Here is a 25,155-nt window from a genome sequence, read left to right on the forward strand (position 1 = left end):
AACATAACCATCTCCCATGCTTTCTAAGGGACCTTCACTTAGTGAACAGAATGGCACAGTTGAGAGAATCATTTACATTATTTCAATTATTTCCTCTTTTGTGGGCTTAGCATTTAGTAACATAAGATAAATATTGATATGAGGAGGTGCCACCATATTCAAGTCAATTTCTTTATCCTTCACTTTAAAGTCATTCTTTGGCCTTATCTCTCTTTCTTTGCTTAGATCAAGAATGATGAGACAAATGCCGAGAGAAGATTCACTTGATTTGAAGAGAAGACGGATTCACCAATGTGACTTTGCAGGATGCAACAAAGTATACACCAAAAGCTCTCACCTGAAAGCTCACCGCAGAGTCCATACAGGTCTGTCAACTACCACCATCTTACCCTCACCACACACACAGATGTCACACACACACACAGAGGGGGTCTCTGAAAACTAGAAAGAGAAGGAAATCTTGAAACAAAGATAGCTTTATTTATACTCAGGTACAGGCTCCATTCATGGTTTTTGCCCTCATGTCTTATTCCTACTAAGACAACTCTTATAAAACCAGCCTAGAAAAACATGAAACCTGGTATCTTTTGAGTAGTCATCATCACTGGTAAATAACTGTAGATCTTTCTAATTGGGAAGCCATAACACTGAAGCAAAAATTAAGGCAGCTAAGACATTTTTCTCTCCTTTAACTCCAAGGTCCCACAGGTTTTGCTGAGTGTGGAGAAGCACAAAAATAATTAAGTGAAATTAAAGCAAATTTTTGAAGTGCAGCAGCATCCAGTAACCTACAATGTACTTTTGTTTACATTAAAAGAAAGATATATATAAATAAGTAAAGCTGATCTGATGAGTATTTTGTCAAAATGGAGGGCACATGCACCATTTAAAGAAAGAGAGCTGCTACACAACTACAGCTGAATATTATGAAATCAATCTTTTTTAAAAATCAGAACATTAAGGTTTTTATGAGAAATATCTTAAATTTTGAATGTTAGCTAGTTCAATTTTTTAATTATACCAGAGATTCAAAGAAACTTGCCTAGAAGCCAGATGCAACTCATCGACCATCATTTTGTGTCTTTGCCTTGATAACTCCTCCTCAGTGAGCTCCAATTTAGAATTAGGACTCAGATACCTTGGTAAAAGAAGAGCCCCTCCTTTATCCTAAAAATCTGTGTGTTATATTTGCTGTGTTAAACTTCATGAAGAAGTTACCAGGGACTTCATGGCTTTGGCTTGAGGGTAAAAACAGGTGATTGATTTTCAGGATGCATCATTGCAACATTCCCATGACACTATTTTTAATTATTGATATTTTTATTGGTCTCCATGCAGATGAGTGCTGATTTCAATGTATATTTAAATACTTAAGGTTAAATTTTCAACATGAGAAAGAAGACTAGTTTACTGTACTTGAATGTACTCATCATCCAACTATAAGAAATATATTAGTACATGGCCAATTTTGTTTTGTCTATACTCCCACTAATTTTCCACTCTCCATTCTATTATTTGGAAGCAAATTCTAAAAATCTTACCATTTTAGTCACAAATACTTCAGAATATAATAACACTTGAAAATAGCCACCATATCATTAGCACACAAAACTGCTTAATACCAAACCTAAAATATCCAATAAATTTTTTAAAAAGTTGTTCAAATCAGTACTAAACAAGAATGATTCATTGAATTTGGTTAATATCTGTTTTAGTTATCTTTTCAATATTTATTTTTCCCTCTTTCAATTTTTCTTTCATTTTATATTATTATTATTATATTGGTACATTTTAGGTATTGAAGAGCCTGAGTCATTTGTCCAGTCCAGTTTAACATTTTTAAAATTTTCTTGATTACATCTTCATTGTGTAAATTTTACATATTTGATGTACCCCAAATTCTTGTAAAAAGATAACTATGTCTGGAAGATTAATCAGATTTAAGTTCAAGTTTTGGCAACAATATATCACAAAGGGTGATGTGTGCTTTCTCCAATTTTTTTGTTTGCTTTTGTTTTTAGTTTTTGAGACTGGGTCTCACTATGTAGTTCAGGCTGCCCTTGAACTCAGTATTTAGCCCAGGCTGCCCTTGAACTCACAAGGATCCTCCTGCTTCAGCCTCCCAATTACTGGGATTACAGGCATGTGCCACCATGCTTGGCTTGTGTACTTTCTATTTCATGACATTAGAAAGCACATGCTATTTGGTTGCCTCTGTGAAGTTGAGATTGGTGAGTTTCAATCCTTGACCTATATTTTCCAGATGGTTATAAAGCTTGAAAGCAGATTTGAAGGTAGTTGAATGGACTCATTTAATGAGAGGCAATGTGGTATAATTTTAGCATACATATATCATAGATTTATCCACATAGTTTGAGTTTAAGATGTCCTTTCCTCAATAAACTCTGTTCTTCTCACATTCTCAAAGACATCAGGTCACACTAGTTCACATATCCCTTTCTAGGTTATAAAATTGTCCTTCTTAAAAGTATTGAGGGAAAAACAATGAACAATGAACTTAGAACAGTTGAGTTCTAATCACAAATCTCTTTACTAAGTCATTGTGTTATCTGACACAAGTTTTCCTATCTCTTTGATCCCAGGTTTCCCCAGCTGTAAATGAGGGGATTGGACTAGGAGATTCCATGTGACTTTTTTAGTCTGGAACCCTATGGCCTGAATTCCAATGTATCCTAGCATTTACCCTTCTAGAAGATCCCAAATATATACAGGTTGGAAATTGCTTTAAAATAGTAAAGGTCTAGCTGTCTTTTCTATGTCATCCCTATATTCTTTTTAGAACTAGTGTGTGTTTGCAATATGTTTGCAATTGTTTCCTTCATTTTGGGGAATTGGTACATGTATATAACTTATCATGATCATTTTCAATTGCTTTACTCGCCAATACACCCTCACACCCACTCTTAACCTCTATTCTTGAATTAACAAGAGATATTATTTACTTTTATTTATGAAATGTGATAAAAACATACAGTGTATGTTTAAAATTTTTTAATGTATTGCAGTAAAAGACACATTGTCATTAATCCTCCTCAGAAGATTTCCTCTCACTTGGAACACATTTACCAATTGTTCTTACTACTTTTTGAAGCAGTTCTAGAAGTCCTCTTTTGTGGATAGACATTGACCTTTCATGGTCAGTTTGAATTTGAGAAGAGCCGGAAGTTCCACAGTGCAAGATCCAGTGAATAAGATACTTGAGAATATACCCTAATGTTTCAATGAGTCCACCCTTTTATGGGATAACAGCAGCACTCACCATGTTTTCTATCACACCTTGTAGAAGATACAAAACAGAAACTGGAGACTGGATAAAGAAAATGTGGCTTTTTAAAAAATAAAATGGAGTACTACTCAGCCATAAAGAATGAGAAATTAGAGACATTTATAGCTAAATGGATCTACATTGAGGCCATACTCTTAGGTGAAATAAATAGGACACACGTGTAAATACTGAATAGTTTCTCTGGTGTTTAAGAAACTGAGAGTGCAAATAAGGATCAAAAGTCATAAGGCCAAAGATTTAGCTCAGTGGCACAGCACCTGCCTTGAAAGCACAAGATCCTGAGTTCGATCCCCGGTACCAAAAAAAACCCAGGCATAATAGATATTGTGAAATAGGAAGAAAAGTTCCAAAGGGGAAGGGGAAGTGGGAGGGATTGGAGAAAGGAAGAAAGAGAATGGAATTAATATGAGAAAATGAAAAAATGGAAACAAAGTCTTTGTAAATGAGGGGGTTGAAGGGAGGGCAGAGGGATGGGGAAAAATAAGAACCAAGATAGATTATGTAAAGGTAAAAATCTCCAATGATGATTATCATTATATTGTATACCTAAAATGTACCAATAAAATCAATAAGAAAGCAACAACAACAATAACAAAACAGAACACCCAAAACTGCTTCAGAAGGTGACAAGAACCATTAGATAAGTGTGTTCAAAGAAGGGGGTATTTTCAGTGGATTAATGGAAAAGTGCTTTTACTGTGATTTTTTTTTTATTTGAACATACATCATATTTTTTATCAGCCATTATAATTCTCATATTTCAGTGCTTTTTCTCCCCATAGTGGTTTCAGATTCTTTTATGAGGGGAGAAAATGAGGCCTAAAATATAGACAGGTCTTAGTTTTCAGTTGTTTAAGTGAATGTCTTATCTAATAAATGATCATGAAAATAGATGCCTGGTGAGTGGTGGCAACTGGTATCCAATTGAATCTTACTTTGTTTAGATTCAGGATTATTCTTATCCTACTCAGTTTTTAGGATTGACTTGAAGTCTTTGCCATGGATATATGATCTCACGGGATAGTCTTGAAGGCATTTCAAAGAAGCAAGTTAACTTGCCTTAACTGCTTGAGTTACAGTAGGGTTAGTCAGTTGGTGGCAATTCTATGTGCAATCCCCTCCTTGGACTATTGTAGTGCCCTAATTGGTCTTCTTACCTTAATTCTTTCCTCACTACAATTCATTTTTCAGACAAGCCAAAATATTTTCATCTTTTTCTTTTTCTTGTTTTATTTAAATGTAAATCAGATCACTTAAGTACTGCAGCTTAAAATAGATCAATACTCTGAATGAAATTCAAAGTCCTAACAATATCCTAAAAGACCTTTGGAATGGGGATTCTGATTACTTTTATTTTATAACACTTATTAAATGTCTTCTGCCCAGGAAATTCTTCCCTAAGCCTATTTTAAGTAGTGCTCTTCTCAGTTATTTACATAAAAACCCTATTTAATTATTTGATAAAAGGAGTGTTTATATTAGGACAATAAGCAATATGAGAAGGAGCCAGCTATGCACAAAGTTTAGAGAAAGTGTTATTAGCTCGACAGTACAATAGCTGAAAGGTGGGAATAAGCTTGCCTTGTTAATAACTGAGAAAAGTCAAGCTTAGCTAGGGCATATTGAGTACAGTGGTGGGTGAGAGAAGTGCTACGGTGCAAGAGTGGAAGAGGGGAGGCCATTTAAGAGGACAATGTAGTGATCAGAGAAAAAATGATGACTCTCTGACTAGGATGCTGTCAGCCGAGGGGGATAGGAGGTATATTGATGACTGAGTAGATTCTGATGATTCTTGGCTTTCTGCTTTGGGTGACTGCATGGATGCAAGTGTCATTTATAGTTGGGAAATTTGCCAACTATAGTGTCTGGGAAAATCTCCTTAAAATGAAACCTTGGTATACAATCTAGGTATTCTTTTCTCTATTGTTAGTATTTCACGGGTTCCTTGGGACAAAGGAAAATGCCTGATGTACTGCCCTCCAATTATTGTACTCCATTGTCAAGGGATACCAGAGAGTGATATCCCTATTTTTGGTATATATTCTTTAACAGATAGCCATGTATCTCTTACTTATCTGGAAAACACCTCTAGTATGCAATGCAGCATTTTGTCTCCTTTAAACTTGCAATCATGCAAAGCAGGAAATACAGATGAAGCAGTTCTCTTTAAGTATACTGTCAAGTCCCAATAGTTTTAAGTAGCACCATCTATTCACCCAGGATCAAAATTTATCACTGATTCCTAGTATTCTTATATTCCCACAGTTATTTTTCTAAAGTTCTATTATTTCTTATTTTGAGTTGATTTTTGAGAGATATAAATGTTTGCTGAAAGTTACTTTACCTCTCATTACCCTGTAAGTGTGAGTAGTAATTGTAAAACATTTAGAATAGTATCTGACATGTAGTAAATACACAGTAAATTTTAGACATGATTAGTATCTGTTCAATTCTAGTCTTTCTCTCAACCCATTAGGATTTTTTTCTTACATTTATTATTGACTTCTATCAATTCAATAAATAATTGACTTCATCACCTACTTTATGTGTCAGTGACATCTTAATCATTGTAATCTGCATTATACATTACGGCCAGATAATTTTCATGTACAACTTTGAGCAAATCATTCTCAAGTTTAAGAAATGTTCAATGGTAACCTAATATACACTCCATTGGCTTCATGAAGTGGTGTACTATGGAAGAGAAAAAGGACAATAGGAGCTGTCTGTCTGGGTGGGGAGGTGGCAGTGACATGTTTTAAAGTTGACATATGAAGATAATGAAATGAAGTAATTTCCAGTCTGTTTTATTATTCTTTAAAAATTTTCTATTGCCAATGCACCTGAATTATAATCTGTACATTGGGCAAACTACTCCCACTGTCCACTTCCCTTTGTTGTATTAGTGCCTAAAATGTTTAAGTCTAAATTATTTTTCTTAACTCAAATTTTTAATCTGGCTTTTATAATATGGATCATTTCATAGTACTTCTGTAAAGATGCCCCATTTGCAAAGGTGGCTAATATTATGTGCCATTTACTGCATTGCCTTACCAGACCTTGCCTCCAATTGATTGGGTTTAATGCCTTCTGCTCTACTCATCTAAACATACCTATGTCTCCATTTCAATATTTTCACACTAGCCCAAAGATCTAGCTATGGACTGTCTTTGTTACACAGTGTATATGTTTATATTGTGAATTACTTTTTTCTGTTTATATGTTTTGTACTTTAATTTAGATGATAAGTTGGTGGAGGTTATGGGTTGTGTCATATGAAGTTAGCTAAAAAAGAAGCTTGTTCAATGACAATAAAAGGTAACTCCATTTTACATAGTAAGATGGATCTCTGCTGAGTTGTTGCAATTTGTATGTTGTACCAAATGAGCCCTAATCACTACAAAGTGTGACTGCTTTACAAATCAGTTTTATTTCATTTATGTGTAATGAAGATAGGAATTCTCAGGAGAAAGTCTTTGAGAGACCATAAAAAATGTATAGATATCAATGTGAGAGTTGTTTGGAGAGAGTATAAAATTATAGATAACAAAAAGTGAAAAATGCCATTTACTCACTCTCTGACACTGAAATTTCATTCTTCCAACTGTTAATATATTTCCGATTAGGCTTTTGGATCTCTCTTTGTCTGGAGTGTGTGTGTGTGTGTGTGTGTGTGTGTGTGTGTGTGTGTGTGTAGTCATTCAGTAGAATTTTCTTATTTGATAATATTTCATTGACCATTTTTTGGTCTCAAAACGTCCAGCTCTATCTCACTCTTAGCAGCTAATGTAGTAATTTCTGAATATTGAAATGACAATATTTAATAACATTAATCATCAAAATTGTTGCCTTGATATGGTCCAAAGATGTGATTTAAGCTGGATTCTGTTCTGCTGTTTATTATATGAAAGTTATACAGTTGATGAAAGCTTGGTAGGATTGACTAATCTCTAGGTGGTCAGAAGTAAGTTGAAAAACAGTAAGTGCAAACCAGGTTACCACTAGATTTTAAAGTAGCAAAAAATTAAATGCCCTGGGAAATTTATGAGAAGGAAGTAGAGCAAGAGCCAAAAGACAGAACATTAGAATACCAATGCATTTTGTGTCTGCATTATTTTTTCTGTTGTAAAATAATATATGCTTGTTGTAGTAGATTGAAAACAGAGAAATATATTAAGAAAACAAATGTGACCCTAATCATATAACACAGATTAAATCAATTAATATTTATTTGTGCTCATACACTTTTCCTTTATTTTAAAATTTTTATATAAAATATAATTTTAAAGCATTCAAACAGTACCAAAAGTTGTAGAAATTTTAAAAAGTCCTGTTAGCACCATTCTTCATCTTCTCTTTGCTGCATGTTAACAATTTCTCTAATAATTTACATTTATGTATATTCATATTGCCTTTATTCTGAATATACAAGTATGGTATATATATTATATATTTTTCTACATATTATATATAGTATATAATATCAACATTATACATAGTATACTATATAGTATATCGTGTACTCTATATATAGAGAGAGACAGAGAGAGAAATATATATACAGAGAGGTCATAAATTGCTAAAGATTTTATACTACTTTTTTCCATTTAGCTTTCTATTTTGAACATATGTATGCCATATATAATGCACATCCAACCTGAAGTTTCTGATCACTGAGTTATTTTTTAAAACTTGGCCTGGCATCTTGCTCCATGCCATTCCATACATTTGAGTTTCTGCCATTACACAGAAAAAGGTCTGTAGCTTTAGCTGGAAGCCCTTTCCACTGAATCACACATTTTTGGTATATGACTCTATTTTAGGCTGTTCTATGGGAAGTATTAGAGAAAAATATATGATTACTACAATGTGGTAGAGTGGAAAAGTGGAAAAATTCTTGGGTTTTGGATCTCAGTTCTATTGCTTGATAACTATTTTTTTAAAAAGAAAAGGTTTTGCTCAACCTTGGGAGATGTTTTTACTGCCCCCCCACCCCAGCAGGTTGAGAAATCAAAGACTAAGCTGTAGAAAAATGATTATTTAAGATCACAAAACTAGTGTGATAGAGCCAGGATTCAAATAAAGGTCTGTTTGAGCCGCAGCATATGTGTTTTTTGTTCTACCATCTTGGCTTCTGCCTTAATTACTTTTCTCATTGCTGAAACAAAATACTTGGCACCCAAAGTTAAAGGAGGAAAGGTTTATTTTTAGCTTACAGTTTGAATCCATAGTTGGCTGGCTCCAAGGCAGGATGGCATGGCAAAGGGGCATTGCAGAAGAGAAATAATCCATGGCAAGGCAGGCAGGAGGCAGCATAGTGAAGCAGCAAGTCTGCTTTTCCCTTTTATCCCATCCAGGGTATAAGCCTTTTGGGTGGTGCCACCCGCACCAATGGTGGGGCTTCTGTCTTCTGTAAATCCATTCAGCCACACCCAGAACTCTGCTAATCCCAATTAGTGGATTAATTTAGTACCACACACCCTTGATCCAAGTATCCCACACCTTACAGCCAGCCAGCTCCAAAGAGCCCCACCTGTGAGGGCATGAGGCTTTGGGGGACATCTAGATCTAAGCCACAGTACCCTCCCTTTAGGACTTCTGTGAGTAACAACATATTGTATTGTTGAAAATATGTAAGAGAGTAGACTTTAAGTGCTCTCACTACCAAAAAATATATAAGGTTATATATATGTTAAATACCTTGAACTAGCCAATCAATAATGTATACATATTTCAAAACATCATATTGTATGTGACGTATATATGTGTATATATATAAAGTCTAATTAATTAAAAAGTTGTAAAACATGCCCTCAATGTCATTGCTGAGCCTAGTCCATTTCGTGATACTAAAGAATGAACCCAGAGCCTCATGCATAATAGACAATCACTTTGCCAACAAGCTTTACCTCCAGCCCTCTTTATATACTTTTAATTCTTTTTTCATCTTTTAAGACAGTGTCTTCCTATGTGGTTCAGGCTGGCCTTGAACTCACTCTGTAGTCCAAACTGGCTTCGAACTCATTGCAATCATCCTGCCTCAGCCTCCTGATGTTGGGATTACAGACATGCCCCACCACAGCTGACCTATTTTTTAAAATTTTGAAACAGAGTCTCCCTAAAGTGTACAGGCTAACCTACAACTTGCAATCCTCCTGCTTCAGTGTCTGGAGTAGCAGGATTACAGGCTTGCACCATCATGCCTGGCTTGCCTCCACCTTTAGACTAAAGCTTTGATAAAAATTATGTATGTATTCTGTTATCTTTCTTGGTGCCAATCCTCTCCTCTCTGATTTCCTTTTTTTTTTTTTCATATTCCCTTTATAGGAGAGAAGCCTTATAAATGCACCTGGGATGGATGCACCTGGAAATTTGCTCGCTCAGATGAGCTCACCCGCCATTTCCGTAAGCACACAGGCATCAAACCCTTCCAGTGCACAGACTGCAACCGCAGCTTTTCTCGCTCTGACCACCTGTCACTGCACCGCCGACGCCATGACACCATGTGATTATCACAGGACACTCCAGAGGAGCTGTGCTGGTTTGTTTCCTGTGTATGTGTTGAAGTCACAACCATATTTTCCTCTTTGACTTCAACGTGCCTCTAGAATGGGGTTGGAGCAGCCTACTGAGCCAGGTTGAGGAGACCAGAGAAAAAGATAGCTGACCTCACATGGGACCCTTTTTATTCCATCTTCACCTCTCCTCTATCTAGACTTAACTTTTTTCAACCTCTGCATGGGTTGAATTCTAGTGTGGCACCCATGGCTGCCCCCAACCCCAATCACTCCTCCTCTGAAACAGACATTCTTCCTACAATAACAAAACAGGAATCAAACTCAAGGCTGTGAACAAACATATGCTGCTTCCTTCTCCCTTTGTTTTACTCGTTTTCTAGAGTGAATGAATATACATATATATTCAAATACATATATATAATATATATATAATATATATATATGATAGTGTCCTAATATGATTTTTTCAATTCCTAGATGGAGGAGGCATAACAATATATTTAATCAGTATATTTACAGAGATTTGGAACCTAATGATAGGGCACATTATCAGTGAATAAGGTGAGCCTTATATCAAATTTAAAAGTTTTGTAAATTCAATCATATTTCTACTTATGTTTTGGTTTTCAGACAGTGCTGGTGCTTCTTTTTAAGTCCATCAAAGGGAATAAAGAAATCTTATATTTCTCTTCCTTCTCCAGCTCCTTTAAGATTACAGATTTCATGGCACAGTTATATTCTTTGTTAGATTAAATTTGGGCAAATATTCAAAGTACACAAAGACAGGTATGGAAGGGACAAAAGTGTTGGAGAAAGATATGTCAGGCAGTAACAAGAACAAGCAGACATGGAATGATCCTGAGAATGAGTAAAAGGTGAGTTTCATTTGGAATCGATATCAAAAGTGTTGTTAATCACAAACCTCATTTGAATGACAGCCTTTTGCGATAATTATCTTGAAGGATTGCACCATACTGTTTTTTCCTTAGTTTACTTAAAGCAACTTTGGTCTATTGTATGATGAGGAATCACACACAGAGGCCATACCATATAGAGATGAGGTGTTGGGAGAAAGGAATTGTGTTCACTTGATGGCATTATTGGCCCTCATTCCTGTGTTTTGAATGGAAAATAAGAGGCTTTTGGTAAAAATTAACTTACAAAAAGAAGTTTGAAGTTTTATAACTACTATGAACACCTAAGCCATTTCTTTCAGCCATTATGGCAGGTTGGATAATATACACATTTGGTTTCCCAATCAGACTGTTTCATAATATTCTCTGGGCCATAAATCCTGTTTCTCTCCCTGAACCTCAGATCTACCTCCACAAGACATATTTCCTTTTCCAGGACTAAGGGAGTGGGGCACTGTAACAATATAGTAAACACAGCCTATCTCCTAAAGATTGTCTTCTTATTGAACCCTTTTTCCTTGGCAGATATTTAACCAGTCCCTGCCTGAATACTTTAGGTTACTACCTCTTGAGGATGTCCATGTTAAATAAACCATAGAATTCTAGCATCACAAAGGAATTTTATTAGTTGTTTAGTCCTACCCATGTCTCATATTTAACAGATACGGGTCAAATTCTGCAAATGATTTCCTGAGGCCTTATGGATCTGCACACTCATTCTCCCAGGGACTACACTATTATAACAAATTAAAGAAAATTTTATGTGATGGGCTGTAATATTTATCCAATTTTATGCTATCTTTCAAAAACCTTTAGACTACTCAAAAATCATTTACAGTTGATTACATAGTAAGTAAAATGTGTTTATAGTTACTGCCATATAACATACGCACAATTTTTCTATTCTCACACTTTTGTAATACGTAGATTTTATTTACCTTATTTCAATTTTTAATATCTTTCCATACCATAAACCCTCTATAAACATAAGGACTACTTATATTTTTTGAAATAGTGTCTAGGCTTTTACTATTAATATTGTTGTTCTGATATGGGGTTTTTCCTGACTTTTGATGTACAAGTGCAAAGCTATATACTAATTGCTAAAGTATTAAGAAATATTTAGGGCCAATGTGCTATTGGGAACTTCTAGGTAGCTATCAAACAGACTGGAAAAGGATTACAATCATACATACATTCAAGCTTTATAACTGAGTAGCTGGTACAGTATTTCAAAGCGAAAAGGTTTAACTTTTTCCTCCATGGTTTGGATACTAAAATTCCTTATCTAGAGCTCAGAACTGATCTGTGCCCGTCACACCTCAAGAGATTTTGTGTTGGGCATATGCTCTATTTATAAGTAATTAAGATGATTAAATAAGTATCTCAAATATTGCTGTCCCTGACCTACCTGAGCGTTTATTTAAAATTTTTTTCTGCAAGGTATTGAGAGACTGCTTTGTTAATTAGCTACAGTCAAAAAGCAATTTGAACTATTTTTATTGTCCTCTTTCCCTGCCACTCCAATAAAATCTTTTGAATTATTTAGTATACTTTAAGAAATGTGTCAGAATTCATTAAAAGGATTTCATAGAATACATGGATTCAAATACAGTGCTAACTGCAAAGTTACAGCATCAGAAATATGTAAAGATTTGCTAGCTATATGGTGAGGTGGAAAGGAACTAAAATGTATCTCACTTAGGTAGCATTTTGGGTTTCATTAAATTTGGTGTATTCATACCAACAAAGCACTATTAGTTAACAGTTGCCTAAGACATACAGATGGCCTTATTTAATAGGGTAGCATAATGTTGTGGGATTTGTTGTAGTGAAATTCCTCCATCTGTAGATTATTGGCAATTGAACATAACTATTTATAATTGTGATTGTAAAATTTAAGAAAAACTATAAGGAATATGAACTTGTAGGGTAGATTATGTGGAGTGTTTTATGAATAAAATACAAAGGTTGGTGTCATGAACGTCTTTTAAAATAAACTTCACATTTTGAAACATTTTCAGATTTACAGAAAAATTGTGAAGATAGTATAGAAAATTTCCATATATTCTGCATCTATTTTCCTGTGTTATTAACATTTTACACTATTATACATTTGTTATAAGTAATGAAACAATATTGATACATTAATATTAATTGCAGTCCATACTTTATCCAGATTGATGTAGTTTTTACCTAATATCCTTTTTCTATTTTAGCATCCTACCAGTATTCAAGATACCACATTACACTGAGCAATCATATTTTCTTAGGCTTCTTTTCGTTCTGACAGTTTCTCAGATTTCCTTTGTTTTCAATTACTTTGGAAGTATTGAAAAGTATGTTGTTCAGTGTGGATTTACCTACTGTTATTCCCATGAAGAGACTGGGGTAATGGGTTTTGGGGAAGAAAATCACAGGATAAAGTGCTATATTTTCATTATATGATATTTACATGACATCACTCTTGTTAACCTTGAGCACTTGGCAAAGATAGCATTTATAAGCTTTTTCATATGTACTCTTTTTCCCCCTTTAATACTGTACTCTTTGAAAGGAGGTCACCATATACAATCCACACGTAAAGTGTAGTAAGTTATTCAACACATTCTTGCAAATATCTCTATAAACTATTTGCAATTATTCTACATAGGAGAGTTGTCTCTTATTCATTTATTTATTCATAAAATCATTTATTTATACCAACATGAACTCATAGATGTTTATTTTATTTTGAGGTTATAATTCCCTGCTACTTTAATTATTTTACTGCCTAAATTGTTCTTGCTTTGGTCAATGGGAGCTCTTTTATGTTGACTTCCAAGTCTTTTTGACATACCACCCTCATTTATTAGCATGTCCTTACTTTCTGACACTACAAGATGTCCAGGATCACTTTGTGTCCCTATAATAAGCCTTTTTAAAAGGAGTCTTGGTTATATTTACTGTTGAATTTTACTAGAAACTAAAATCTGGGGACCAGATAGGTTTGTTGTTACTGAGGTATTGTTGTATGAAGGCCTTTTCAGCTGACAGGGCAAAGAAATATATCTGTGTATACTAAGGTGATCATCCATATATTTTAGCTGTATATGAATGCATATTGATGTCTTCAACTCTAATCCACATGAATCAGTCTACCTTCTCCCTCTTACATATCTATAATCTTTCATTCCAATGGTGAGAGACATGCATGCCACTTTCTGCCATCTATTTGATTGATCTTTTGATTCCAGCATATAAATATATGATATCTTACTTGTCATCCTGTATACTCATGGTAAACAACTTTATAAACTAGAACTGAGTGCTTATGTATATGACAGTAATATTTTTTTTGAACTCCAAAAGCTCTTGAAACAAAGTGGACAGCAAAGTTCTGGAGTCAGAAATTTCTGTGATCTCGATACCCAAAATCTGGGATCTACCTTGTCCTAAAAAAGACAAATCATTAGGAATTTTCTAACCTTGAATAAACCAAGGGAATGTATTGATATTCCACAGTGTGCTAAATCCTATATGAGGTACTAGGGAGGAATGGACACAAAAGAAACTGAATGGGCCCAGTTTAAAGAAATCTTGGCATTACCTTTTTTCACTACTAGATATGGCTCTTTGACAACAGGAGTGTTATCCTGAGTTGCCTCTTTTCCATATTTTCCTCATTCTTCTACATGGTTGCACTTAGGTAAGTTATATCAGTTCTTTGTGCTTCAGTTAACTCATCTGAAAATGGGTAAACAAATATCTACCTCACAAAAATGCTATGAGAGTCTTCATTATAGATGTTGGCAAAAATGATAAAAGATCTTTAAATGAACAATAATTAATTATAATCATTGCTATCATGGTAATTGTAATATTATATATTTACTCTATGAAAAGGAGAGGATTAGGCCTTTCAGATAATTAGAGCTAAATTTGAATTAGTAACAAAAGTAATTGAAGTCAGGACTGGTGGCACAGGTGGTAATTCCAGAACTCTAAGATACTGAGGTAGGAGGGTCACAAGCACAAGCCCAGCCTGGGCAAGTTAGAGAGATCCCATCTCAGAAGAAGACAAAACTTAGAAATGAGCTGGGAATGCAGTGAAGGAGCTGCATTCAATCTCCACTACTTAAAAAACAGAGAAAGAAAGGTCACTGAAAGTAATGTTTCTTCTCTTACTCTTGCCTTCCCTACATTCTCTTTGTTACTAACTATAGTATTATCATATTTAGTGCTTTCAATACCTAAAAGAATAGCTGGCCAAAATCCATTGTTTTAAAACTATTTTTCCCCTTTATCTTGCTATCTGGACCACATTACATGTCATCTTGTCAGAAGCATATACATTGTGATCGCATTCATCATTGGGAATTTGTACTTCTACATTATATATCTTGGTTCTTTTTTCCCATTTCCCTTCTTTCCCTTCCACCCCTCCACCCTCGAACTAGGAAGAAAAGGTTCAAAAAAGCAAATTGATTTTCACCAGATATATTTTCTCTTTCTCCACTTACTATACTCTGAACAGTAGGAAGGAAGTGTGGTGAAGTGTGTTTGAAGTTGGAGTGGGCTGGAAGAGGATAGTATGTATAGCAGTGGCAGGACATTTCTTCATTTTTCAAACACTGTTTTCAATTTCCTTTTTGGGTTGTGGGTTGAGGGCAAGGCAAGAGATAATATTTCATCAATTTTTAAGCTTCCCTTCTCGTAGATGTTTCCTAGGGTCAGTACAAGTAGAACAGTGCTGTTTTCATTGTATAAAATAAAAAAGGAGAAGAAAATTCCTAGTGGTATTCATGCTCGTTTTTTAAATGGAAGTTTACCACAGAAGAGCAGTGTCAGAAGCTGTCTCACTCTCTCTAGTTTTGGGGAAAGAAGTTTGCAGTGAAAGAATTGATTCAATTTTTGTCATTGTTAATTTAATTATAAAAGAGTATAGTAAACTTTAGTCTATATCATTCTTATATTTGTGCCTCATTGTTTTAATGCTTTAGAGTAGCACCTTTTATTTCCTCGATTTTATACTAATTCCTGCTCCAGAGGCATGGTTTTGAGCAATCTCTTAAAAATGTCTGTCTTGCACCTGAAGAGCTTCAAGAATTGCTTCAGTTAGCATGGCCACTTAAGAGGTTACTCTGTGCTAGCTCAGAGGAACTCTCCCAATGTATCCCAATATATCCAGGCAGGATATATGCTTGGTTACTAAGAAATTTGTTCAGTTTGACTAGTGTGCTTTTTTATTAAAAAAATATTTTTAATTTCAAACACCATGGCTATTATCTTAAATTTGTCTCCAAATTGTTTCAACATACCTCTTGTTAGTCATTTTTTCTTTCCCTTTAGTTGGGTAAAGTTGTGATGAAATTACTCTCTAATATTATATGGTGACAAAAGAAGTTGAGCTGTTTCAAACAATAGTTTCTTTATGCATGTTGGGCATTCCTTGTTCTTGGTAATATATTCAGCTATATCCGTGCATGAGGCTCCATGAAGACTGTATGCTCCTTTTTTATATTTCTATAAATGACCCCACTGAAGTTTGTGGGTTATAAACTCAATTGGCTAGGTTTCTCTATCAAGCCCTCTTCCTCACTATTTTAGTCTTCTTCCTAGGAAGAAAGGAGAGAGAGAAGAAGGTACTGTGGCAACTTTGAATCCAATGAAATACCAGTACAAATACCAGCCCTGAGTAGATTTTCATTACAAATGATAAAAATTATGAATCTCAGAGTTTATAGATTTCCCAGCAATATCCAAGAAAATTATGATGAAACCAACATTGGGAGGCCATTAAGGAAGCAAGATTTATGCACAATTCAAACTGTTGCCTAGAAATGTGAACATTGGTCAAATCAAAACTTTGACCACAGGCATCTGGAATGACCAGACTGACTGAACAAGTATTTTGGGCTCAGTGGCTCAAGATTATTGATCTCCCATTTTGTGGACATTTCCATTGTATGTATACATTCTATGTCTTTTTTCAGTCATGTAGCCCCTGTTCTTTTTCAACATCCAATAGCCCATATAAGTTCTCATTTTTTCTGCCTTGTACTAGATATTAATTCAGTGATTTCTGAGCCTTTGTCTCCAAAATTTCTATTTGTAAGAACCCATACAAATTCTTTTTTTACTTTAGCGATTTCTGAGTTTAGATTGTCATTGCACTGTGTCAAAAGTGAGACTTAAAATAATTCATATCTACATGTGGTGCTGTCACAGACATGAATAAATGTACCTACAGGAGCTATTTTGTGCACCATCATCTTCTTGACAATTTCAGATAATAGGGGTAAACCCTCTCTGTTTCTTAACCTCCTGTGTTTTTGGTTGATGTTTCAAAATTTTATTTTGGTGTCATTTGTTGCTGGCTGTCTAGGAGGGATATTCCTCCCTTAGTTACACAGAAGGAATATTTTCATCTAGGTGATTACTCAGATTTTTGGGAGCAGTAAATAAAGCATGCATCAAATATTGAAAGAATAATGACAATATATATGCCCATATATCCACTACTCAGATTGGAAACAGGACATTCATTGCTCAGTCCTCCAGAAACATCCAGGTACCAATCACTTACCACATTCCCCTTGTTTTCTCTGAAGGTAACTTCTATCCTATTTTCAGTGATGATCATTTTCTTTATTTCTTAAAAGGTTAATATTTATCATAGAAAAATGCAAACCTAAATAATAATTTACCTTTGCCTGTTTTTGAACTTTAAATAAATATAATTTTATTGTACTTATTAATTTGTGCTTTGATTACTTTACTCAGAATTTTGACTGTGAAATTCATCCATGTAAATATTTGTAACTACAGTACTTTTGTTTCCATTGTGCTGAGATATTCCACTATATATATAAACAATTATTATATTATATTTATAATATATTTATCCAATATTATATTTATCCATTCAAGCTCCAAAATTCTCTTATATTGCTACAGCTTAGGATATTATACTTAGAGAAACAAAACTCTGATGAATGTTTTTTTTTAAATATCTCCTGTACAAGTGTAAAAATTTACCTAAGCAAAATATCTAGGGATGGAATTGCTTGTATATAGAGCATTTGCTTTTTAAATTTGGGTAGATAAAGCAAACTTTTTCTATGCATTTGTTCCAATTTATGTGTTCATCTGTAATGTATAAGTGATTAAATTACCCTACATCTGTGGTAATATATAATATAGTCTTAAATTTTTTGAACTTCTAGAGAAGCAATCCAAGGACTCATATGTGCTAGGCAAGATCTACCACTTAACTATACTTCTAGAAGAGTGGATTTTTTTAAAATACAAAATTGTTGTACAGGGTATTTTATGGCTTTCTTCAGCATTTTCTTCATTACTAGTGAAATGAGATATTTTTCATATATTTATTGACTTTTTAGATAACTTCTACTGAAGTATCTATTGAAGTCAATAGTGGAGGCTACTACATGTCTCCCAGACACCACATTCTGGGAAAGAAACACTCATGTTAAAGTTACTGGAAATGTTTGAAGCATACATATCTCAGCTTAATTACTCCCCAGAATGGACTTGCTGAAATTTAAAAACCCATTTTAGCATCAGCCTGAGTCCAGTAGCTACTTGATTTGGATTTATAAAGGCTTAGACCATGGCCCGATTTGGGACATCTTTGAAAAGTCATTGGATTAGTCAGAACACTCATGATCTGAAGAGGTGTAACTGAAATGCAGTTCCACATTTTCTTCTGTCTCCTACAGGTTCCTTCATATCCTTGTAGGTTTTGATCCAGACAGCATGTCCCAGTACATTCCATATATTATTATCTAAGATAAATACAATTCTACTTTCAACGTCAGACATTAATTCCACCTGAAACTAATTTTATATATTATGAGAGGTAGGAGTCTTATATTATTTCTTTTTACTTGTATCAAATGATCATGTAAGCATTATTTATGGAAACATCCATCATTTTTTCACCAACAATACTATTTCTATGATATTAAATATTGCAAGTATCTATTTGGGGACTTCAATTTCTGTCCCAATATCTCAAACCCTGTTACTTATAAATTTATGATAGGCCTTGATACCTTATTGGGAAAATATTGTAATCATTTATTTTATTCTTTAAATCATTAATTGAGTGGGTTATAATTTTTATTTTCTCACATTGAGCCACATTTCCATGTATAGAATGAACTCAACTCAATCAAAATATGTTAGCCTTTATAAACATTTTCAATTTGAAACCTCTTTTACTGGTTTCAATTCTTTTTTCTTTCAATATTGAGACATAATATTAGTACATCTTCTGGGGTACATTATGATAATTCAATATATGTATAAAATGAGCAATAACCAAATCAGAGTAATAAGGACTTCTATCTGAAACATTAATCAACTTTGTGTTTTGGAAATTTTCTAGTCATTTTGAAATATATCAGAGATAAATATATCACAGACTTTTTAAAATTTCCAGTTACCTATAGTTACCCTAATATGCTAAAAAGAACAAGAATAATTCTTTTACTCCCACTGCTTTTGGTGCCACTTTAAAAACTTCTTTTCTACTAACACTGAATATAAATAACTGAAGTTCTCCAAATAAAAGATGCAGACTGGGGTACTGGATTTTTAAAACTTCAACTATACCTTGACCAAAAGAAACACACTTCTGTCAAAAACGTACAGATTGAAAGTGAAACGTTGGAAAAGCTTTCCATGCAAATGTAATCTGAAACCAAGTAAAGATAGCTTCAATCATATCTGACAAAGCATACTTTAAGCCAGAGTTGGCAAACCTTTTAGAGACAAGTGCCCAAACTGCAACCCAAAAGTCACTTATATCTTACAAAGTGCCAACACTGCAATTAAACCTGAATACTGGGGTTTTAGTTTAGAAAAAAAAAAAACAACTCATACATTAACATCTTTTTTATTAGAAAAACAACATGCATGCCATTGGTTTGCCACTAATGCAAAGTTTAAGCTAAAATTGGTAAAGAAAACACTAACATCACTACAAATTGAAAAAGAGAACAATCCACTAAGAAGATATAGTAGCAATGTACCCAAGTGTAGCACACCCAAATTAATGAAATGGACACGACTCAACATAAAGGGAGAGACATATTCAAACACAAGAATAGTGGATGAGTTAAATACCTAATTCTCACAATTAGGTGAACAAGGAAAAAACAGCTACACCATAGATCAAGTGGACTTATGTACCTATACAGACTCTTCTATCAAATAATAGAATACTCTTTCTGTTCATCAGCTCATGGCACGTTCTTCAAAATAGATTGTATTTTAAGACATAGAGTGTGTCTTACCAAATAGAAAAAATAATGTTCTGTATCTTATCAGATAATAATGGAATGAAACTAGAAATTAAAAATAAAACCACAGCAACTATACGAACACATAGAGATTAAATAATACAGTTTTGAAATTTTGGGGTCATTGAAATCAGTGGAGAATCTCAAAAATCCTAAAATCAAATGAAAATGAAAATCCAACATATCAGAATCTGTGGGACCCAGGAATAGCAGTTATAATAAGATTAATAATTATGAGAGGCTACATTAGAGAATCAGAACAGCTGGTTTTATTCATGACATAGAATAATTGTTTAACATGTAAATCAATAAAGTTAATACACCACATAAGTAGAATTGAGCATAAAAATCATAATGATCATATCAGTAGACAGCATCTATGGCAGAACGGTCTATTAGAAGTTGGAATCCAGTTAGAGGAAGTAGGTCACTGGGGGTGGGCCTTTGAAAAGTTGTTATAGTCTCCAGCTGCCTCCCCATTCTGTTTCTTTCCATCTCATTCTGCTTCTTATCTGCCATGAAGTGAGCAAACCTGTATTAGCATTAGGCTGGGGTGTTGGATAATCTTAGCAAGCCTGAAGTAAGATTTGGCTGTGTGCTAGTTCTGGTAATTTTAAATCCACAGAAGTTCCAGCTGAGTCTGTGCTATGACTCACACGGCATAGGGGCCAGAGCCAAGGACAACAGTGGGAGATGAAGAAAATGGAAAAATACCAAGAAAGAAGGATACATACCAAGATTATGCTTGACAGCTGGGACCAGGTGGACCCATAGCCTGTTGAGCTAATGGATGCCTAAAGTCCAGTGCACTCTTTATTTATAGTGTAAGACAAACAGGAAGGGGGGGGGTTAACTTGTGCTACATGGCCTATGTGGCCTAAGCTGAATGTAGCTTGATTGTCTCATGATCAGGGCATGCACAGAAAGGGAACAAGGAAGAAGGATACATAATGTAACTGTCTCCTGGGGATGTGCCATCCAGGGCCTACAATTTAAGTGAAACAGACACCTATCTAGTCTATAGAGGAGAAAGGGAGTAGGGATTAGGTGAAAGGCCATCTTCAGGCTCGGTCCATGGGAATTCTGGCCTCTGGTCATGGGGTTGTGGCCTGAGTCATCTAGCTTTTAACACTCTTGGTTTTTTGCCAACCTGACTACAGCTTCCTGACCCTGGATGTCTCCTGTGGTTGTTTGTCAACCAATCACTGTGGGTTTTTAACACTGGGAGCCCTGAGATGATACCATCTCATGGAAGCTAACAGTCTGGGGTTCAGTTGGCCACTCCCTAAAATGCTGATCTCTCCAGGGAACACTGCACTTTCTTGGACTGGAGTCACTCACCAGTTAATGTAACACAGTATCCACTTCTCTGTTCTATTCCATTGGTGTGTTTCTCTCTCTGGAGGCCCCTGGAGTCACTCACTTCCACTTTCATTGTGTCTGTGTAGATTCAAGCTTCCTTTGTCATGACAGGAACTGGGGAGGAGGTGCAGATTACTGCTTCATTTTTCTATGTTGAGATCTGTCTCTTCACTATATCCATAGTCTCCAGTTTTACTTTCAGATCCTTCTTGGGTCCTAGGGATCTACCTCCCTTCTTCTTTTCTTCCCCAAGTTGTTATTTTATAGGAAGACAGCATGGGTTCATGCTCGTCAAATGGAGGACCTTTTAAAAATATGAAAGGACCATGGAAATTCAATGAAACAGCTGCTAGATCATACAAGGAAGACTAATAAAAGATTAATTGGAGTCAATGAAGAATTGGAAGATGACACAAAGTGCATTTAAAAATCTGTTCATAAGAGTAATAGCAGAAAACTTTCCAAGCATGGAAAAAGAACTTGATATACAGAAAAGTGAGGCATATAGAACTTGGAATAGTCATGATGAAGAACAAAACTACACCAAGGCATATAATAACCAAGATTCCAGAAATTCAACACAAGAACAGAATACCAAAAGCTGTTAGAGTAAAGAAACAAATCATCTTTAAATGAAAACCCATCAGAATCACAGTAGATTTCTAAATCCTTATGTCAAGGAAAGCTTGGAGTGAAATATTTTATGCTTTTTAAAAAAACAACCTCAAACCCAGATTGATGTATCCAAAACAATTATCTTTCAAAATTGATGGAGAAATAAGATACTTCCACGACAATAACTAAAAAAATTCAAGACCACCAAAATAGCACTCCAAAAAGATCTGAAAGATATTCTAGAAAAAGAGAATGAAAACAACAATTCCAAGAATCTCAATAGAATGAGTCCACCAGGCAAGACAAGCAATTAAACACAAGGGAAAGAAAAGGAATCCACAATAGAAAAATAATATAATATGGATAAGTCAATACTCATCAGTTATAACCATCAATGTGAATGATCTCAACTAACTGATCAAAAAAAAAAAAAAAGAACTGATTGGCAGAATGGATTAAGAAAAAAGACCCAACAATATATTGAATACAAAAACCACATATACCCAAAAAGAAATTAATGAATTGGAATTTAAAGGAAGAAAAACAATAAATACTCCACATGACATGAACCTAGAAAAAAGCAGCAGTGTCTATTCTATTTGAAGACAGAGGATTTCAAGTGAATACTAATTATAAGAGAAAAAGAAGGTCACTACATACTTGAGAAGGGATAAATTTGAGGAGAAGAGCAAACAATCATAAATATAAGAAAAATCAGATAATCACCAATACAATTGTAATGGAGGACCTCAATACCTCACTGTTACAAATAGACTAATCAACTGATAAAAAAATAAAGTAATATCAGAACTGAACTAAACTTTTTTTTTTTTTTGGCTAGGGGAAAGTGCGAATGCAGTCTTCCACTACCACAAATTATGCAGTGGAGTTTCCCACATTTGGGGAAATGGCAGGGGGTCAGCACATCCGGAGTGCAATGGATAAACCTCACCCTGGAAAAACCACCTTTGTGATTATGGTATCTCTCCTGCCAGGTAAGTAGGTATGAACAAAACCTTTAAACAAACAGACTTAGTAGATATGTACAGAGTGTTCCACCCCAAAATATCAGAATACACATTCTTCTCAGCAGCTCACACAACTTTCTGAAAAATAGACCACATACAAGTTCATAGAAGACAACTAAGTAAATGCAAAGGTATTTAAATTATCTCCTGCACATTACCAGATCATAGTGCAATGAAATTGGAAATCAATGGCAAAGGAAACCACAAAAACTATGTAAATATATGGAAATTGAATAACACCCTCCTGAGCAACCAATTGATCACAGATGAAATTTTTAAAATTAGACTTTTTCTACAATTAAACAATAACAAAAATATGTCATACCAGAACTTATGTAACACAAAGAAATCAGTCCTATGAGGAAAATTTGTAGTGGTGAATTCTCATATCAAAACCGAGTGAGCTCAAATAAATAACCTAATGTTGAACTGCAAGGTTCTAGGAAAAAAGAATAAGTTAAACCCAAAGCAAGTACAAGGGAGGAATTTACAAAGGTCAGAGCAGAAATGAATGCAATTGAGACTAAGGAAACAATACAAATGATAAATTAGAGAATTTGGTTCTTTGTAAGATTAAGTAGACAAACCCCTAGCCAACCTTGTCAAAAAAAAAAAGAAAGAGGTCCCAAATCTATGCAACTAAAAATAAAAAGGACAAAATAACAACTGCCCTGCAGAAATCAAGATCATCAATACTTACTTTGAGAATCTGTACTCTAATAAGATGGAAAACCCAGAAGAAATGGACAGATTCATAGACAATATGAATTACCAAAACTAAATAAAATATAAAAATTCTACATAACCAAATATCAGCCAATAAAATTAAAGAAGTAATTAAAAAAAAACTACCAACAACATATTGCCCAGGTCCTGATGAATTCCACAAAAAATTTAAAGAAGATCTAAAGTCACCTGCTCCTTAAACTTTTTAATAAAATTGAAAAGGAAGCAACACTCCTAAAGTCATTCCTGGAAGCAAGCATTACCCTCATACCAAAACCAAAGAAAGAGCCAGCAAAAGAAAAGAACTACAGGCCAAACTCTTCAATGAACATAGATACAAAAATCCTGAGTAAGATACTGGCAAACAGAATGCAACAAATCATCAAAAATTGTACACACCATGACCAAGAGGAATTCATCCTAAGGATGGAGGGTTGGTTCAAGATATACAAATAAATAAATGCAATACACTACATTAATAGAACTAAGGAAAAAAACACATGATCATCTCAGTGGACTGAGAAAAGGCATTTGCCAAAATTTAACACCCATTTGTGGTAAAAAAAAAAAAAAGTCCTTACAATTAGTTGGAGTATGAGTTCTTTATCTAAATCTGTTAAAAAGCCATCTTTGACAAACCAACAGCCAACATCATACTAAATGGTTAAAAACTGAAATGCTTCATGCTAAAATTGAGAATAAGACAAGAATTCCCACTATCACCATTCCTGTTCTATTGCTCTGGAAACATTTGCCAGAGCAACTGGGCAAGAGAAAGAACAAAAAGTTATATGGATAGAAAAAGAAGTTAATTTATCATTATTTTCTGATGTGATGATACTCTACATAGAAGACCCAAAAGACTCCACCAAAAATCTCAGAATTAATAACCAAATACAGTAGCATAGTAGTATACAAAGTCACCACTCAAATATCAATAGCATTCTTATACATGAATTACAAACTTGCTGAGAAAGAAATTAGGGAAAAAATAATAGCTTTCACAATAGCATCAAGAAAAATGAAAAATATAGGAATCAATCTAACAAAGGAAGTGAAAGACCTATACATTGAAAACTATAGTAGTCTGTCAAGGAGGATATCAGAAAATGGAAAGATATCCCCTGGTCTTGGATACATAGAACCAATGTAGTGAAAATGGCCATACTTCCAAAACTATTACACAGATTTAATTCAAGCTGATGAAAACACAAGTAGCATATCTTAACAAAACTACAGAAAAATCTTAAAATTTAATATGAAACCAAAGTAGCCTTAGAATAGAAAAAGCAATTCTGGGCAACAAGGGTCAGGAAGGGGGGATCACAATTCCCAATATGAAGTTATACTACAAAGCTACCATGATAAAAACAG

At 34.4% G+C, this 25,155-nt stretch overlaps 1 protein-coding gene, 1 long non-coding RNA gene and 1 other non-coding gene across 8 annotated transcripts in view; 1 reads left to right on the forward strand and 2 right to left on the reverse strand.

Moving 5' to 3' along the window:
• Positions 1–20,240, forward strand: part of Klf8 (KLF transcription factor 8) — a 376,029-nt gene extending 355,789 nt beyond the window's left edge. For 5 of the 6 annotated variants that reach the window (XM_087208129.1, XM_004873566.3, XM_021251253.2 and 2 more), the window contains 2 exons: positions 226–365; positions 9,635–20,240. In XM_087208129.1, coding sequence (XP_087064255.1) covers positions 226–365; positions 9,635–9,816 — 322 coding nt within the window. In that variant the 3' untranslated portion in view covers positions 9,817–20,240. Of the gene's footprint in view, positions 1–225; positions 366–2,603; positions 2,733–9,634 lie in introns of all 6 variants that reach the window. The other variant, XR_015450112.1, reaches the window with a different exon arrangement.
• Positions 20,241–20,301: 61 nt separating this feature from the next.
• LOC147828790 (uncharacterized) lies at positions 20,302–20,839 on the reverse strand. The gene is made up of 2 exons (XR_015450113.1): positions 20,785–20,839; positions 20,302–20,562 (listed from the first exon to the last, which is right to left on the reverse strand). It is a non-coding gene; the product is annotated as an uncharacterized LOC147828790 (long non-coding RNA).
• Positions 20,840–22,867: 2,028 nt separating this feature from the next.
• On the reverse strand, positions 22,868–23,030 carry LOC147828791 (U1 spliceosomal RNA). The gene has a single exon (XR_015450120.1). It is a non-coding gene; the product is annotated as a U1 spliceosomal RNA (small nuclear RNA).
• Positions 23,031–25,155: the final 2,125 nt, after the last annotated feature.

This window comes from Heterocephalus glaber, unplaced genomic scaffold (assembly GCF_053883595.1).
Source record: "Heterocephalus glaber isolate CG9 unplaced genomic scaffold, H.glaber_assembly_v1.0 deba00000936, whole genome shotgun sequence".
NCBI classification, from domain to species: domain Eukaryota; kingdom Metazoa; phylum Chordata; class Mammalia; order Rodentia; family Bathyergidae; genus Heterocephalus; species Heterocephalus glaber.